We start from the raw sequence: 20,224 nt of genomic DNA on the forward strand, positions 1-20,224 counted from the left end.
TGGGTCATATCCTCCTACCCTTCTCCGTGATCGCTCTGTGAGAGCTAAATTCCCCGGGGAGTGGGGCTTCCTAAGGGAGATTTTTCTTTTCTTTTTTTCTTGTCTCCTGCTGTTGCTTCACCAAACCAGACTATAAAAATGTCGAAGAGAAGGGTGACAAAACCTGATAACCCACAAAAAACGCCACAAAAGTCGCAGGAAGTGGTTAATAAAACTAGTGCTATATCTCTACACTCCAATGTGGTTGAAGACAAAGAAGATGGCTCTGACAACTCCAGGAGTTCGTCCCCTGTACCCAATGATATCGAAGAGGAACCACCAATTACTTATAGAGCTATGGAAGCCCTGTTTGCTGAGGTTAAGACATGCATAAAGAATGAATGTGCTGATCTAAAAAAGGACATTACAGAATTAGGCCGTAGAGTCGACTCTCTGGAAGAGCATGAATTTGTGTTCTCCCAAAAAATGGCAGATCTGTCCTCTAAGGTGACACATCAACAGCAGCACTTTACAGAATTCGAAGACAAACTTGATGACCTTGAGAACCGCACAAGACACAACAACTTGCGTTTCCGAGGGATACCCGAATCTGTACAGAATAATGAAATACAAGAATTCTTACGAGGTATGTTCTCGGAGATGGCTGTTACAGAAGAGTTGGAGCTATCTAACATTGTCATGGACAGAGTGCATAGGGCTCTACGTCCAAAGCCAGATACCGATTCTCCACCTAGAGACATTATTGTTCGATTCCAGAACTATCACCATAGAGAAGCCATATATAATATAGCCAGGAAACTACAAAATGTGGCTTACCAAGGAAGCCGCATTCAGGTCTTTCAAGCTCTGTCGGCAAGAACTCTACAAAAAAGAAGGGATTTTGCGGTCCTGACTTCCCATTTACGCCAATTGAAGATCCCATATAGATGGGGATTCCCCACCTCTGTAATTTCCGTAAAGAATGGAAGCAGATGGAATGTGATGAGAATTCCTCCACCAAATAAAGATCTTGCGACAGCAGCACAGAACCCTCCAATAGACCGATCGGCTCCAAAACAGCAGAGGAAGAACTTGATGGAGAAGTTGTATAACCAGCTTAGGCGGAAACAGGCCAGTACAGTAGAAGATGAGTCATCACTGCAAGGATGATCCTGGTGACTTTTCTTAAATTTCGCTGTTTTTGCCCAAGGCAGGTACTTTCACAATGGGCCGATCTGAGTAGCTAATTGTGACAGAGAATAAACCTAAGCTACTATAAATATACATTGAAATCTACTTGTCCACTACAGGACATGGAAAGAAAGGTGGCAAGCTGGCTAACTGCTGCTCTATAGCTGAACATAGCGAAGCTCAAGTTAAGATTATATTTGTCTATTACTTTCATGTTATAGGTTGCTGTTTTTATATTAAATGCAAGCCATAATTTCAGATAGCCTTTAAATTGTGATATAATGTGTTTCTATTGAATAGCACACCCTCCTCAGTAATACTATACACCGGTGGCTGGGGCCCTTGAGGTGCATATTTTATGTGGCACCGAACCATCATAGTGTATCTATTTAAAAGCTTATTGATTGTTGATGGGGTGGGGGTGGGATTTAGGGCTGAGTGTAATTCCAGACTATTAGTAATATAGAGAGGATACGCCTAGCTTTAACTGTTATGCATTATTTACTTGTTTTTTTGTTTTTTTTATCTGAATGTTGCTGAATTTGTGGTTGGCAGACCTAAATGTTATGGGAAAGAAGAATTATGGTGCCTGCAAATTCTTTGGCCTAGATACGCCAACTGGTCCTCCTATTACAAACATACTTTATCTGGGACTGGGCTGGAGAAGGCGTACGCACATGATCATCTCAGATTTACTATCCCTAATGCTATTTAACATGGGTCAAGAATGTTATGACCTCTTTAGGGTTTGAATTGGTATATTTTAGTAGAAATGTAACTTCACAACAACAGAGATGACTTACTCTAGTTAATATTAGAAATACTGAAGTGCAATCCGATTTGTTTGAATGCTATCTTATTTTATTAATAGAGGTAAATACCCGGTTTGTTAAGCTGCCTCTTTGATTGAACGTTTATTTGACTGTTAATATTTGCTTTATAGTACTGTTCCCCACTACCTTTAATTGGTAGTTAAGAGACCTATAACGACATATATATTGTCTAGTAAGATATAATATAACTTTTTCTTCTCCTTCTCGTATCTTTTCTTCCCTGCTCTTTCCTTTGTAGAATAGTCTCTTCCCTGATAGACCGGAGCTCATTCCCGTTTGTGCAACTATTTAGAAATATACACACATTTTTACCCCAACTGGTTGATACTACACTAGGAAATGAACTCCCTAAATTTAGCCAGTCAGAATGTGAAAGGGTTTCTCTCGGCCGAAAAACGCTCTATAGCGTACAATGACTTCCATAAAAAGAACATCGATATAGTGATGATACAAGAGACCCACTTTAAAAAGCGAAAAGAACCCCAATTAGCCACAAGATACTATGATCAACACTTCTTTAGTTCAAGCCAAACTAAGAAAAATGGCGTTTGTATATCAATTAAGCGTAATGCCCCCTTTGAACTACTTCAGAAACACACAGATAAGGAGAGTAGACTTGATTTTAGTCGGACTGTACTATGGTACCATGGTTACTTTAGCTAATATTTATGCTCCGAATAGGCCAACACCCCTTTTATTCAAGTCTACCATTAATGCAATTCTAGATATCTCTAAAGGCCCAATTATCCTAGGGGGGGGGGGGATTTTAATTTTACCATGCAGCCTTCTCTGGATAATTCCACGGGAAAATCGTATATTAGCAATAGAGTAGTGAAGGCTAATTGTACCGCTTTATATTCCATTTCTTTACTAGACACCTGGAGGTTAGCGCACCCTACACAAAAAGACTACACCTTCTTCTCCCACCCCCAACATACCTACTCCCGTTTGGATTACATCATGTGCAGTCAGATGTTACTAACTAATTTAATGCGCTCAAAATTAACACACACTCCATGGTCAGATCACAGTATGGTAATGTCAGTTTTTCAATGGCCCACTAGACATAAAAATACATTAAATTGGAGACTCGATGAGTCTATTCTGGTGCACCATATTATATTAGAAGAGTTGACTAAAGCTTCAGATGAGTTTTTCCTATTTAACAAGCCAGAGATTACTTCTGCTGCAAATAATTGGGAAGTATATAAATGCTATATGAGGGGACATTTAATAAAACATACAGCTAGAATACGAAAAGAGAGAATGGCCCAACTCTTGTCACTGACCGAATCTCTAAATATTGCTGACAGAGCACACAAGGCTGACCCGACCTCTGACCAAAAACTCCTAGAACTTTCCCAAGCAAGAGAATGCCTCAATAAATTTTTGACCCAGAAAGCGCACTTAAGAGCTCTTACCACTAAGGCTACATTTTATGCAGAAAGCAATAAGGCAGGGCGGCTTTTGGCGAGAATGATTAAAAAACAAAGATATAACTCCTTCATCAAAACAATCATACACCCCTCGGGTAGGTTAGTCAGTAAACATGAAGATATTGCGGACAGATTTGAATCTTATTATTCTAAACTTTATAACCTTAATCCCAACATATCTCAAGCAAAACTTAGCAATATAACACAATACCTTGATACCGTAAGAACGCCTGAAATATCTGAGGAGGATAAACACAACCTGGATTCACCTATTACAGTACAAGAAATCTTAAACACTATTAAAGCATTCCCAAACGGCAAATCACCTGGACCAGATGGTCTAACAGCCAAATTTTACCAACTAATGAAACATCAAATTAGCTCATCACTACATATATTATTCACCTCAATAGACAAAGGCGAGGCTTTCCCAAGCTCCCTGCTAGAAGCCACTATCACGGTAATACCAAAGGCTGACAGGGTGGGCACTCTGGCGGGTAACTATAGACCCATATCACTTCTAAATATTGATATGAAGATATATGCTAAAATCTTGTCAAACCGCTTAAACTCTATATTGCCTAAGATCATACATCCGGATCAAGTGGGGTTCGTTAAGGGTAGAGAGGCAAAAGATAATACGATTAGAGTTTTACACGCTCTGCAAACTTCATATAATAATAAAACGCCTCTGACGCTTCTATCGACTGACGCCGAGAAGGCCTTTGACAGGGTCAACTGGCATTTTATGTGGGGGGCCCTGTCGAGGTTTGGATTCTCAAAAGCCTTTGTGGCTAGAGTTCAGGCACTTTACTCTGGACCACAGGCTAGAGTTTGCGTAAATGGGACGATTTCTCAATCTTTCTTTATAACCAATGGTACCCGCCAGGGCTGCCCACTGTCGCCATTACTGCTTGCCATCGTCATCGAAATTTTAGCTATTAAAATTAGAGAAAATAAAGATATAATTGGCTTACAATATAATCATATACACCAAAAATGTCTGCTGTTCGCGGACGACATAATTTTTACTCTTCAATCACCTTCCTTGACTATACCAGCTTTAACACAGACTCTTGAAGCCTATGGACAAGTTTCTGACTTCTCCATTAACACGGAGAAATCTGGGATAATGCTAATGAATACACTACAACACGATATTGACTTCATAAAGCATCACACTGCATTTCAGATAGCAGAGAAGCTTAAATACCTTGGCTTAACGATTACACATGATTTCCAAGACCTATTCCGAGCCAATTATATCACTCTCCAGAGATCTGCGAAGGCTTCACTGGAGGGGTGGCACAAGCAGGGACACCTGTCGTGGATGGGAAGGATAAACACAGTGAAAATTATGCTGGTCCCAAGATACTTGTTTCTCTTCCGAACATTGCCGATGGCCTTGCCTAACGCATATCTAAGAACCCAGCAGAAACTGATTAATTCATTCATATGGTCTTACAAGAAACCTAGGGTGTCACAACATACATTATACTTACATAAGGCAGATGGAGGACTAAGTGCTCCAAACCTTGCAAATTACTACAAAGCTGTTCATTTAGCTAGAGTGATCTCCTGGTCCCATGCCCAGGTGGCCGATTTGTGGATACAAATTGAAAGCTCTCTCCTGAAGGTTAATTGTATGAGAGACATAGCTTGGCTACCTAAAAATCATAGACCGCCTCTGGCATATCAAAACAACTACATCAAGGCTACTCTAGAGGTGTGGGACCGGGTGATTGCAGACAATACGGGACTCTCTTCTTCAATTTCGCCCCTCACCCCCCTACTGGGCAACCTGATTTTTTTTCAAAATTTTCCATTTGAACCTAAGATCAACATGGAACACTTAAGCAATTTACCTATCTATTTACTTTTGGACTCAGGTAAAATCAAAGACAGAGCAGCAATAAATGACAAGTTAGGCCCACCCTTCCAGAAGTGGTTTTCATACTTGCAGATACGACATGCACTTTATAACAACACACATAAAAGTAACATCATTAGATCGCTTACGACCTTTGAACGGATATGTGTAAATCCAGAGATTAAAAGAGCGCAGCTTTCCATAGCATATAAATTGCTTAGAGGGTCCTTTCCAACACACAGGCCTACGTTCATAACTAAGTGGAATTTGGAACTCACAGAAGAAATTGAGGTGAAGGATTGGAAGCTCTGCTTCAAAATGACGCATTCAGCTTCCAGCTCCTTAATAATTTCAGAAATGAATTACAAAATACTAGCTCGGTGGTATTTGACACCGCAACATATAGGCACATATACCCCATGGCCTCTTCAGCTTGCTGGAGGCGCTGTGGGGGGATAGGAACTATACCGCATATTTGGTGGGAATGTCCCCTGGTGTCCAGCTTTTGGACGCAAGTGGAACATTGTATTAACAAGATAGTGGGCATGAACATAACCCTTAACCATAAGATTATCCTACTTAATATTAACCCGCCAATATATTGTGCATACCGCACAAAATTATTTCAATTGATGCTCATTTCTGCGAAAAGACTTATACCAAGACTTTGGAAAACTGTTGGTTCCCACCCATGCACAGTGGATACATGAAGTAGAACACATACTAAAACTTGAGACATTACTATCACTATACGGGGAAACACAACATCATCACGGATGTGCTTTTCATCTGGGAGCAGGGTATTGCCAATCTAGATCAGACTATACTTGGACGAATATAAATTACATAAGTGGGGCTCACATGAAAGGAATTTATTTCCTAGACTAACAGCTTGCCTTTCTTTAAGAGGAATAATTTCAGACGCCTAATAACAGAGAAGTAGATGAGACTAACAGCAGAATTATATCAAACCACTTTTCCTTCCTTCCCTTTCCATCCTACTTATTCTTTCTCTTTTTTATATTAAGATGTAAATGCTAGACAATCTACCTGGGAACTAATTACTGATTAAAATGTTGAATTTTTTTTTTTTTTCTTAGGATAAATGAAACTTTCTTACATATGTAATCCTTAATTATATGTAAGATTTCAGACGATGATTATGTTAATGTTTCCTTTGAATGATTGGATGTAAAATTTTGAATATAAAACCCAATAAAAAATTATTTACTCAAAAAAAAAGCACCCAAAATAAAAGAAACCTAATCTAGAATAAACTACCAATAGCCCTTAAATGGGCCTTTTGTAGGGTATTGCCCTAAGTTAAACAGCTATTTTACCTGAAAAAAAATACAAAGACCCTCTAACATTAACAACCTAACACTAACCCCTCTGTAGGTACTCACAGTTGTTGAAGTCCCACTTGAACGATCTTCATCCCGGCGGCTCCATCTTCATCCAGGCGACATCTTCATCCATCGCTGGACCGGCATCTTCTTCATCCCTGCGGAGGCGGAGCGGCGATGCGTGGAGGCGGAGGTCCAGGCGAAGGTCCAAGGCGGAGGTCCATGCTAAGGTCCAAGGCAGAGGTCCATCAATCCGATGTGGTGGTCCTCTTCATGCGATCGTCCGCTGCACACTGAGGATTAAAATGCAAGGTACCCCTGAAAAATTTGAATCAGTCAATAGGAATTAGGGCTGCTAAAATTCTATTGGCTGTTCAAATCAGCCAATATGATTTAAGCTGCTCTCATTCTATTGGCTGATTCAAATCAGCCAATAGAATGAGAGCTGCTTAAATCCTATTGGACATTTATGTGCCCGGTATTTTTGCAAACATTTTACTGAACAGCCTGCCAAAATACTGGACACCTGGCAACCCTATATCCATCTGAAAACACTTTTTGTGCATTTTATGATTTTGGATGTATTTACTACAAAAGTAAACACTTTTTTTTTTTTTTTATAAATCTTTTATTGAGGTTATGCGAAAAAGAGAAAACAAAGGACATACATCAAATATCACGTAAAATGCATGTCAACAGTTTTCATGAAGCACAATTCAATAACATAAATGGGAAAAAAAACCAAAAAAAATTATATATAAACTCAGAACTCCATTTTGTAGTTTTAGAAAGCTTCCATGGATGACTAATTAGCTGGCCAATAATGGCCCCTATGATATACATAACACTAGTGAGGTAAGTTAGTCGTATATATGATAAGAATAAATAGCGCTTTGATCTTACAGCAGGTCAAAGCAGAACAAAACAGAGGGTAAGCACTGCTTTTAAATAGATGAATAATAATACACCAGAGGCCCACGTTAGCATATGGGGGGGGGGTGCGGGGATATTTTGATTAAATTATTATCTATTAAAGATTAGCAAGTGGTACATAAAAAAAACTTACTACCATGTTACAGGGATAACAATCACAAACAAATATTGAGATAAAGGTCATTTGACACTGTAAATTTCAGCTAGAGAGTAGTATTAACAGGGCCGGTTGCTATTGGGCTGGTCGCTGGAGAGATATAGCGTTAATGTGACCATACAGATTATTTTTCTGCGTGCCTCTCATTGGCAATTACTTCTTATCAGGTGTCGTAGTTTATCAAATAGGTGAGGCATTGAAAACTATTTATTATAACTTCAGGTTGGAACTGACCCCCGCCCTCGCCGGCACTGTATGTATATTAGTCTTAGGTAGGCTGTACATACAAATTGTTCTAATGTGAGAGCTAGGCTAAGTATAACTGGAGTTGATAAATGGCCAGTTGGCAGTCACATAGCAAATAAAGAAGCTAAGCATACTTGTGCGACACTAAAATACTGTGATGCCTGTGGGCTTAGATCTAGGTTTTAGCTCTACTGGTAGTAGAATATAAGAAAGTAACTCTCTGATTCTGATATAACATATAATAGCATTCACACTATAAAATAGCCTACCGGTATATGGCAAGCTATTGGCTGTAGAACAGTAGTTACTACAATAGTAGTATTGTACAGCATAGGATATAAACTACGATGATCTAGGGGCCCACATGGAATATTAGTTATGGAACAAGTGAGGAGATATTTAGCTTCAGCTAATAGTGCACTCTTGGGCTTATGCAGGACTAGAACATAACTCCCCTAATAACTACACGGTATACAGTGAAACTAATTAGATACCAGATAGAACAAATTCTGATATAGAGAGGAGCAAATATGTCAAGGGCTAGGTAGTTTATGGGTGTTAGTGTACTTTGTAACATTTTAGTTATGAGTTCTGTGAAACATTTTTGTTTCGCAAAATCCATAACTACTGGTCTCAGATGGCGGAATGGCTGTAACACAAGCATTTTAGCTGGACCACACAACCTGTAATACGGCGCTATGGAAAATCCTGCTTTACAGGCTAAAATGCTTGCGGTATAGCTCGTAATATGCGTTACTGGCTATTCCAGCGCAATGGCCATTTTTTCAGTGGTAATAGCTGTACCGCAACACTTGTAATCTAGTCAAATGTGTGCTTACGGATTTTCTGGTTGGTGAGCAAAGTCGTCATAACTGAAAAGTGCCCTCTAGAGGGGAAAAACAGCAGCTACAGTGTTAAATAAATCTGGTCCTTCGCTGCTGGAACCTTTAGGAAATATATTTTGTGTTTAGATGTGGCCCCTAAAGGGGCAGTAAAGTCATAATTAAAGGGGTATGAAACCCCCAGAAAATGATTTTGTTATTCAGACAGAGCTGACAATTTTTAAAGAAGTTTCCCATTTATTTCTATTAGCAATTGTGCTTTGTTGCCATTATTTGTTAAAGAGATACTTAAGTTGGTGTTTGTAGCAATAAATGGCAGGAAATAGTGCTACCATATAGTGCTCCAGACATGTGCACACTCCTCAGCTTACATCCCTGCTTTTCAACAAAAGATATCAAGTGAACAAAGAAGAATTGATAATAGAAGTAAATTAAAATGTGGTTTAAATTGTATGTCATGAAATAAAAATGTGGGGTTTCCTGTCCCTTTGAAGTTCATGATTCAGATAGAGCAGGACGTTTTAAACAACTTTCCAGTTTACTTCTATTATCTAATTTGTTTTGTTCTCTTGGTGTGCTTTGTTAAAAATGTATATATTTAGAAGCATCAATGCACTACTGGGAGCTAGCTAAACACATCAAGTAAGCCAATGACAAGAAACATATGTGCAGCCACCATCACCATCTAGCTCCCAGTACTGCACTGCTGTTCCGAAACCTACCTAGGTATATTTTCAACAAAAGATACCAAGAAAACAAAGCAAATTTGATATAAATTGGAAAGCTGTTTAAAACTGAATTCTCTTGAGGAAGGGTAGGGGGAAGCTACACCCTCAACATAAATTAATCAATATGACAGTTATTGCAGCCAGATACTTAATTTTCAAAAAATGGAAAATGTCTGCAATTCCATCGGTCACGGAGGTTAAAAATTGTCTAAAAAAACCAATATATATTAAAACAGATAGATACTAATATGAACGATGAAGGGGACATTAGAAAGTTTTTCACAAAGTGGTCATCATTTATTAAAATTTTCTCGGCTGCTGAAATAGATTATATGATCTTTCCATTCAGAAACTCGGGAATTAGTATTAATGGGGGTGTGGTAGTTTACCTTTTTTTTTTTCTTCTTCTTTCTCTCTTTTCCTCTTTTTTCTTGGGCGGAGGGGGGGCGAGGGGGAGGGGCGGAGGCATGCCTAAAACCAACTTATAAAAGGCTGTCCTATAATTGGACCTGTGTTGTTAAAGCAATTATAATTAGAGGGTAGTATAGGAAATAAAATAATTCAGCAGTATAAAATAAATAACCATGTTCGCAATTGATAACTGTTGAACTTGGCTCAGTTAGGGGGTTGATCATGCTAATATTATTATTTATATATATATATATATATATATATATATATATATATATATATATATATATATATATATATATATTAATATTATTATTGTGTTAATAACTTAATTTAGTTATGGTTAATTTAAGTTGTATTATCAAGACAGTCAAGTTTGACCTAATCTATGTTGATGTTCATTTTGGGCCTTGCATGGCGTAAACAAATTGTTGGAAATTATTATGCTGAATAATAAAAATTTAAATTGAAAAAAAAAAAAAAAACTGAATTCTCTATCGGAATCATAAAATAATTATATTGAATTTACTGAAACTTTAAGGCTTCTGATATATTCATCTGTGCCAATAGTGAACGCTAAACTATATGATTGGTTACGGACATCTTTATCAGACATTTTAGACAACTCTTTCTGTTTCCTTTGATTATGTGTTTTTTTTTTTAAGATGACTTATTTACTCAATTGGATTTCCTTTTTAGGGAGTATGGAGATTTCCCATGAAGCATTTAGTTGAGCATGTGCTGTGAATAAACCTTGGTGCACTTGAAATGAGGTAAAATACATTATTGTTTCAGTACAGTTTTACTGTGCACAGAGCATATGTACATACACCGCATGCATCTGCTTTCAAGAACTTCACAGAGCTGGCGTTAGTGTGTATATCAGTCATTATGAAGGCAAAACATACATACATAAACAGTCATGGGGCTCCATTTATTAAAGGTCAGGCAGACATGATTCGCTACTCCAAACATATACACCGGATGTCACTCCAATATTGCACAAGCGATTGATTGTGCAATGCTGCCCCCTGCTTGCTGACAGGCAGTCAAGATTGCTGCTAATTAACTAACGTTTCAGGCGAGCCTAAAATGCTGGCGCCCAAAGCTGCTTTTGCAATTTGATTTGTTAAGTGGGGCCCATAATGTTTACCAGAGTAATTATTGCTAACACACCTTGATTAGCAAAATGATTCTATTAAAAAAAAAAGTTTCCTTTAAAAGTAAATGTTTTATTCATTGTTTTAAGTCTTCTTTAATAATGTTCTCTATTTGCAGGATGCACAATATGAAGAATAATTTTACCTCCAGAAGTATCACCTCTACAGAAACATTTGGAGGAAGAGCCAGTTCGGGCTGGAAATGGCGAGCGAGGGCAACCAAGAGGTGCAGCGTGGCTAGCAGGTCCTTGTTGTATATCGCTGTATGGAACACAAATATGAAAATGTAAAACATCAGGACTGTATATAACTTACTTGCTGAAAATGGATTCATGGAAAATTACAAAGCTTTTTATATTTATACTAGGCGATGTCTATGTTTAAAAAATACACACCCCCAAGCTAAAGTTACAAAAAATAAAAAAAGTAAAATTACAGAAAAAAATAAACAAAGCTATCCAAAATAAAAAATTTAAACCTAAACTAATACCCCTATAAAAATAAAAAATAACCCCCAAAATAAAAACACCCCCTAATCTAAAAAAAAAAAACCCTAAAAAAAAAGCCACTAAGCCCCAAATAGGTACTCACGGTTCCTGAAGTCCGGCGGTGAAGGTCTTCTTCCAAGCGGGTCCATCATCTTCTATCTTCATAAACAGCAAAGGCGGTTCGGAGCGGAGGTGCAGAACGGTTTTCCCAGATGTGGCTATCCTCGGCGGCGATAAGATTTTAGTAGCTTTCATCCTATTGGCTGATGTGAAAATGTCAGCCAATAGGAATGCAAGATACCCCAATAAATACGAGGTACCTTGCATTCAATCTTCAGTGTGCATCAGACAATCGCATGAAGAGGAGCCTCCACGCCACCGAGGACCGCCGGAGAATGGATATCTACCTCTGGGAAGACCGATCCACACCTCCGCTCCGCGCTGCCTTCACTGTGGATGAAGATAGAACTTAAAAGGGACCTTCTCAGCCGGACTTCAGGAACCGTGAGTACCAATTTGGGGCTTAGTGTTAGGCTTTTTTTGGGGGGGGGGGGTTAGATTAGGGTTTTTTTGGGCAATTGAAAAAGAGCTGAATGCCCTTTTAAGGGCAGTGAAAAAGAGCTTAATGTCCTTTTAAGAGCAATACCCATGCAAGTGCACCTTTAGGGGCAATGGGTAGTTTAGGTTTTTTAGTGTTAGGTTTTTTATTTTGGGGGGTTTGGTGGGTGGGTGTGGGGTTTTCCTGTTAGAGGGGAACTTATTTTTTTTAATGCAAAAAAGCTGTTTAACTATTTTTAGATTGGGGGTGTTTTTATTTGGGGGGGGGGGGCTTTTTCATTTTCATAAGGATTAGGTTTTTTTTTTTTTATTTTGGATAATGTGGTTTATTATTTTCTGTAATGTTAGCCTTTTCTATTTTGTGTAATTTTAGATTAATTAAATGTAATCTTATTTTTACTGTTAGCATTTTTTATTTTCATTGTAATTTAGTATTTTATTATTTTATGTAAGTGGTTAATTTAGGGGGTGTTAGGTTAGCGGGTTTAGTCGTTAAATAAGTTATTTGCATTGTGGGGGTTGGCAGTTTAGGAGTTAATAGGTAAATTAGCTTTAATGCATTGTGGGGGGTTGGCAGATTAGGGGTTAATATGTTAATTAAGTTTATTGTGTTGGTGGTGGATAGCGGTTTAGGGGTTAATAAACAAAAAATGTAATTTGTGATGTGGGGTAATGGCGGATTAGGGGTTAATAGATGTATTAAGTAGTTTGCGTTGATGGGGTTGGTGGATTTAGGGGTTAATAATTTTATTATGTAGTTTTTTGTTTTTTTCTTAATACTTTGTGCGGGTGGTTATTTTTTTTTCTTAATACTTCGAAAGGGCGGTTAGGTTTTTTTTTAATACTTATTGCGTGCGGTTAGGTTTATATTTTGTTAATACTTATTGCGGGAAGTTTTTTTTTTTTTTTTTTTTTAATACTTATTGTGGGCGGTTAGTTTTATTTTTTTGTAATGCTCCATTTGGAATCCATTTCACAAGAAATGCTTGTGCAATGATAGATGCTGACAGCGAATTATGACAGTAAAGTCCACAAGCAGTATAATAGATTGGCCGCTTTGACATTTGCTAATACGATGTATAGCTAGATATTCATCACACACTGACTGATAGAGGCAACACTTTAAAGTGCCCCAATTAGCCACACATTAAAGTATTGTTAAGTTTTTTTATTTTTTTTAATAAAATAAAGCTGCACTAAGCAGTTTTGGGGGCTAACGTTGACGGGTGTGGGGTGCCTTTTTATACCGGTCTATGGGAACTGTGTGTTCCCTGTAACTATATATGTATATGCTTATACAGGTGGTTTATATAATAAAGACAGGGATAGTGGTAATGGAATTTGTATTTAATGATTCCCCGTCAAGTATTAGCTTACCACAATTTAACCAATAAAAGTAGTCACCCAAATTGGGGACAATAATACTAATATCTGATATAATGAAGTATAGACTAGTAATACCAGGGGAGGGTGCTCACTGTTCAAGTAAATGTAGAAAAAATAGGAGACAAGCGAACAGAAAGTAGAGCGCTCGCAAAGGGAGTATAAGTGGCTATTCAGTGGGTATATAATATTAAAACTTAACATTTATTATTAAAAAAAAAATTGATAAAAAACTACTATATAAGTAGTGATTAATACTTAGATTAAAACACAAACAAATAATAAACGGCTGTATATCCACAATGACCCCAGAATGTGTACCATAGAAACTCAGAATAGAGTAGGAGGGGTTTTTAGGCAGATATACACCAAAAAATGGTTCACGGATTGCACCAAAATCTATCTAAAAAAGAGGATTGACCTCAAACAAAATTATACTATCTAGTGCAATACTGGACCGGTGTAGGTCTGTCCAAAATATTCCCTATGACAAAATTAGTATAGTGACTAAGAGGGGACGTGTAGGTAGCAAGATTCACATAGTCCATACATTTTTTTTACATGTTTTAATCTAAGTATTAATCACTACTTATATAGTAGTTTTTTATCATTTTTTTTAATAATAAATGTTAAGTTTTAATATTATATACCCACTGAATAGCCACTTATACTAGTCTCCCTTTGCGAGTGCTCTACTTTCTGTTCGCTTGTCTCCTATTTTTTCTGCTTATACAGGTGGCCCTTGGTTTACAAGGTTCAATTTGAGCCGTTACAGAATAACAACCTTTTTTTTTAGTCATGTGACTGCTGTTGAAAAATTGAGAAGCAGTGCATTGATTAAAATAGCCAGTAGGTGGAGCTGTCCGCTTGTGTTGCAGTAAAGATATGCAAGCCAAGCAAGATGAAATTAATCAGTTTCAGTTTGCAGAAAAATGCAAGTAAAGTCTGTGTTGTGTGATTATTTTATTAGATTTATAATGCTGTTTAGCATCTAATGTCTTCATTTCAAAGCTTTAAAAATAATGTATTAGGTGTTACTTATGACAATTTTGAGAGGGGCCTGGAACCTAACTCCCTCACTTCCCATTGACTTACATTATTAACTGGGTTTCAATTTACAACGGTTTCGATTTACAACCATTCCTTCTGGAACCTAACCCCAGCGTAAACTGAGGGCTACCTGTATATATATATATATATTTATCTGTTAATATGTGTATATACACATAGTAACACATAAATAGTTCTAAAAATAATAAATGCGATACCAAATACAATAAAAACCAACAAAGTATATAAATGTGAGTCAGTGTTTGAAACTTTCAATATAATTTCAAAGCATATGTGAAAGTTCAACTTTCGACTCTATGGGGCCTAGTTATCAACGTGTCAACTTTCCTGCCTTCGCCGGCCCAATACGCCCGCCTAAGCTCGCCTCACATCACCGCCGCAGACCTGAAAAAATTCGCCTAAGTTATCAAATAAAGCTGTCAAAAAGCCGCGCACCAAGTGCTCTTCGGCTTTTTTACAGCTTTATTGCTAGCCTGTCACTAAGCACCCACACTAAACTACACTGTTCTACCCCCTATACCGGCGCCCCCGGAGCCCCCCGCAACTAAATAAAGTTACTAACCCCTAAACCGCTGCTCCTAGACCCGCCGCAATTCTTATAAATGTATTAACCCCTAAACCGCCACTCCCGGACACCGCTGCAACCTACATTATACCTAGTAACCCCTATCCTGCCCCCCCTATACCGTCGCCCTCTATAATAAAGTTATTAACCCCTATCCTGCTGATCCCGCACCTCGCCGCAACTAAATAAATAGTTTAACCCCTAAACCGCCACTCCCGGACCCTGCCGCAACCTATATTAAATTTATTAACCCCTAATCTGCCCCCCCTACACCGTCGCCACCTATAATAAATTTATTAACCCCTATCCTGCCCCCCACTACACCGCCGCCACTGTAATAAATTTATTAACCCCTAAACCTAAGTCTAACACTAACCCTAGCACCCCCCTAACTTAAATATTAATTAAATAAATCTAAATAATATTTCTCTTATTAACTAAGTTAATCCTATTTAAAACTAAATACTTACCTTTAAAATAAACCCTAATATAGCTACAATCAGCCAATCAGATTTTTCCTACCTTAATTCCGATTGGCTGATAGAATCCTATCAGCCAATCGGAATTGAAGGGACGCCATCTTGGATGACGTCCCTTAAAGGAGCCTTCATTCGTCGGTAGTCCGTCGGTAAAGAAGGATGTTCTGCGTCGGCGGGATGAAGATTGAAGACCCCGCTTGGAAGATGACATCGCCCGGATAGAAGACTTCTTCAGTGCCTCTTGGAAGATGACATTGCCCGGATGGAAGACTTCTTCAGCGCCGATTGGAGGATCACTTCATCGGATGGAAGATTTCTTCAGCGTCACTTGGAGGATAACTTCTGCCGCTCCGGGTCTCCTCTTCGGTTCCATCGCTGCTTGGCTGAGTGAAGACGACTCAAGGTAGGATGATCTTCAGGGGATTAGTGTTAGGTTATTTTAAGGGGGGTTTGGGTTAGATTAGGGGTATGTGGGTGGTGGGTTTTAATGTTGGGGGGGGTTGTATTTTTCTTTTACAGGCAAAAGAGCTGAATTCTTTGGGGCATGCCCCACAAAATGCCCTTTTAAGGGCTGGTAAGGTAAAAGAGCTTTGAACTTTTTTAATTTAGAATAGGGTAGGGCATTTTTTTATTTTGGGGGGGTTTGTTATTTTATTAGGGGGCTTAGATTAGGTGTAAGTAGCTTAAAATTGTTGTAATATTTTTAAAATGTTTGTAACTTATTTTTTTTATTTTTTGTAACTTAGCTTTTTTATTTTTTGTACTTTAGTTAGTTTATGTAATTGTATTTAATTGTAGTTATTTGTAGGTAATTTATTTAATTTATTTAATGATAGTGTAGTGTTAGGTTTAATTGTAACTTAGGTTAGGATTTATTTTACAGGTAATTTTGTATTTCTTTTAGCTAGGTAGTTATTAAATAGTTAATAACTATTTAATAACTATTCTAACTAGCTAAAATAAATACAAAGTTACCTGTAAAATAAATATAATTCCTAAGATAGCTACAATGTAATTATTAATGATATTGTAGCTATCATAGGGTTTATTTTACAGGTAAGTATTTAGTTTTAAATAGGAATAATTTATTTAAGTATAGTGTAATAGATAGAAACATAGATATTGACGGCAGATAAGAGCCATAGGCCCAGCAAGTCTGCCCCACCTTACCTAACAGTATAAACGTATCTAGTTCGTAGGATAGCCCTATGCTTGTCCCATGCATTTTTAAAGTCCCCCACAGTGTTTGTTGCTACTACCTCTTGAGGAAGTTTATTCCATAAATCAATCACTCTTTCTGTAAAGAAGTGCTTCCTCAAATTACTCCTGAATCTACTACCCTTTAGCTTGAGCTCATGACCCCTTGTTCTTGAATTTTCCATTTTATGTAAAATACCCACAGCCTCAGTTTTACTAAACCCTTTAATGTACTTGAAAGTTGCTATCATATCACCTCTTTCCCTTCTCTCCTCTAAGCTATACATATTTAGGTCATTGAGCCTATCCTGGTAAGTTTTATTTTTTAGACCATGTACCATTTTGGTAGCCCTCCTTTGCACAGATTCAAGTTTGTTAATATCCTTCTGAAGATATGGCCTCCAGAACTGCACACAATACTCAAGATGAGGCCTAACTAATGATCTATAAAGTGGCATAAGAACCTTACTATTTCTGCTGCAAATACCTCTAGCAATACATCCAAGCATTCTGCTAGCCTTACTCGCTGCCTTACTACATTGTTTACTAAGTTTTAAATCATCTGAAATAATAATTCCCAAGTCCTGTTCCTCGTCTGTAACAGTCAGTAAAGTGTCATTGAGTCTGTAATTAACATTTGGATTTTTCTTAGGTGTAATTGTAACTTAGGTTAGTTTTTATTTTACAAGTAAATTTCTCTTTATTTTAGCTAGGTAAGCTATTAAATAGTTAATAACTATTTTATAGCTATTGTACCTAGTTAAAATAAATTGAAAGTTACCTGTAAAATAAAAATAAATCCTAACATAGCTACAATATAATTATTATTTATATTGTAGCTATATTAGGGTTTATTTTAAAGGTATTTAGTTTTAAATAGGATTAACTTATTATTATATTATATTATTTAGATTTATTTAGATTTAGATTTATTTAATTAATATTTAAGTTAGGGGGGTGTTAGGGTTAGTGTTAGACTTAGGTTTAGGGGTTAATAAATTTATTACAGTGGCAGCGGTGTAGTGGGGGGCAGGATAGGGGTTAATAAATGTATTATAGGTGGCGACGGTGTAGGGGGCAGATTTGGGGTTAATAAATTTAATATAGGTTGCGGCAGGGTCCGGGAGCGGCGGTTTAGGGGTTAATACATATATTATAGTTGCGGTGGGCTCCGGGAGCGGCAGTTTAGGGGTTAATACATATATTATAGTTGCAGTGGGCTCCGGGAGCAGCGGTTTAGGGGTTAATATGTATAGAGTAGCTTGCGGTGGGCTCCGGGAACGGCGGTTTAGGGGGTAATAACTTTATTTAGTTGCGGCGGTGTAGGGGGGGCAGATTAGTGGTGTTTAGACTCGGGGTACATGTTAGGGTGTTAGGTGCAGACATCTCCCATAGGAATCAATGGGATGTCTGGCAGCAGCGAACTTGTACTTTCGCTATGGTCAGACTCCCATTGATTCCTATGGGATCCGCCGCCTCCAGGGCGGCGGATTGAAAACCAGGTACGCTGGGCCGTAAAAGTGCCGAGCGTACCTGCTAGCAAAAGTAGTCAGATTGTGCCGCACTTGTGTGCGGAACATCTGGAGTGACGTAAGAATCGATCTGTGTCGGACTGAGTCCGGCAGATCGAAGTTTACGTCACAAAATTCTACTTTTGCCGGTCTGTAGCCATTGATAACTAAGGCGAATCAGCCTCGCCACAAATACGCTGCGGAATTCCAGCGTATTTGAGGTTGACAGCTTGATAACTAGGCCCCTTTGTGTTTTCCAATGAACCTTAAAGAGAAAGCTTGTATAGTGTAATACTTTCAAATCAAGTTGGTAAAAATAAGTGAAAGATCCGAACTCACACTTTAGAGAGCTTCTGTAAGCTCTGTATGAAGCAGTCCTGATTCACAACGCTGTCAGGATCAGCGAACCAAGCAGCTGAAGATCCGATGTATATCTCTATATCACATTTATCATTATCACTTTTTATTGTATAAATATTTCTAATGTCGTGTCTCACAGCATATGCACGAAGCCCATTGGAGTCTATGGAAACGCACTCTTGTAAGCTCAATGCTTCCGTGTATTGCGAACGTGAGGTTGCATTCGCATTGTGCCTAACTCATAATACATTTGCGTGCGCTGGTATTACTAAAATGATTGCAAATATTGCTTTCGCGGAAGTGACATTTTGTGCTCTACTTGTAATCTGATCCTATACTGGTTCTAGGGAAAAGCAGATTGATTTTGGTATATTTTAGAGCTGCCACATCTAATTCAGTTCTCAGGGGTTATTAATAGACTATGCTGTCATTTATTAGCGTATTCTATTAGTCCACTGTTGCTTGCATAACCCTGCAATGGGATTAAACACATAGTTAAAATCAGCTCCATGGCAGCAATGCACTACTGTGACCTAAATTAATGCATCTGGTGAGCCAAAGATATTTGTAAGAAGCCACCAATCACCAGTTTACTCCCAGTAGTACATTGCTTCTCCTAAGCCTACCTATGTATGCTTTTCAACAAAGGATAACAAGAGAATGAATCACACTTGAAAATAGAAGCACTGTTACTTGCATGTAACTATGTGTATAACCCCTGCAAAGTGGTTAAACACATAAAGTCAGCAATGCACTACTGGGAGCAAGCTGAATCTAGTGAACCAATAACAAGACACATATGTGCTCTAAGCCTACCTAGGTATGCTTTTCAACAAAGGATGCAAAAAGAACAATTCCTTATAGTCATTGGCTGCACACATTTACTTTCCATAACTGACCACCTGCTTTATGAACACTAAATGTTTAAACATATTTTTTTCAATATTTAAAACAACTAATATAACTTTTTAATGAATTTGCATTTTATTCTCAGGCTAATCTCTGCTTTGAATACATCATTTTATCTAGCATCCTCTTTTAACCTGTACACCTCACCTACAAGAGTTTATAGTTTCTCCTTTAAAAGCTCTCACACATAATAGTGAATACAAAGAAATTACTTTTCATGACTGGTGCATTCGGAGCACTATGGACACAGGTAAGTCTGAAACAGGTCTTGTAAGACAATCTGAACCTCTGTTATGCTGTCTTCCCATCATCCTTTCCACCTACTACGTGCAGAACAAAGCATACTGAAGTATTTCTGCCAGGATCAGGAAATGGCAATTAAATATGTCTACTTGCAGGCAAATGTAGCCTCAGATTGGAAATGTGCAGATTGGAAACGTGCATTGTGCCATGATAAGGGATAATATGAGATGCCACACATATCAGATTAGGCCTAGGGCAGCATAAATATTAATACACCTGAAACACTGTAAATATTGGAATAAGAAAATGTAAATAATATCACAGTAAT

General features: G+C 37.9%; 1 protein-coding gene across 1 annotated transcript in view; it reads right to left on the reverse strand.

Annotated features, from left to right (window-relative positions):
• The window catches only part of PARVG (parvin gamma), a 215,340-nt gene that overhangs the window by 85,656 nt on the left and 109,460 nt on the right, over positions 1 to 20,224 (reverse strand). The window contains exon 6 of the mRNA XM_053719049.1: positions 11,278 to 11,393. Coding sequence (XP_053575024.1) covers positions 11,278 to 11,393 — 116 coding nt within the window. The remainder of the gene's footprint in view (positions 1 to 11,277; positions 11,394 to 20,224) is intronic.

Source organism: Bombina bombina, chromosome 6, assembly GCF_027579735.1.
Source record: "Bombina bombina isolate aBomBom1 chromosome 6, aBomBom1.pri, whole genome shotgun sequence".
In the NCBI taxonomy this organism is placed as follows: domain Eukaryota; kingdom Metazoa; phylum Chordata; class Amphibia; order Anura; family Bombinatoridae; genus Bombina; species Bombina bombina.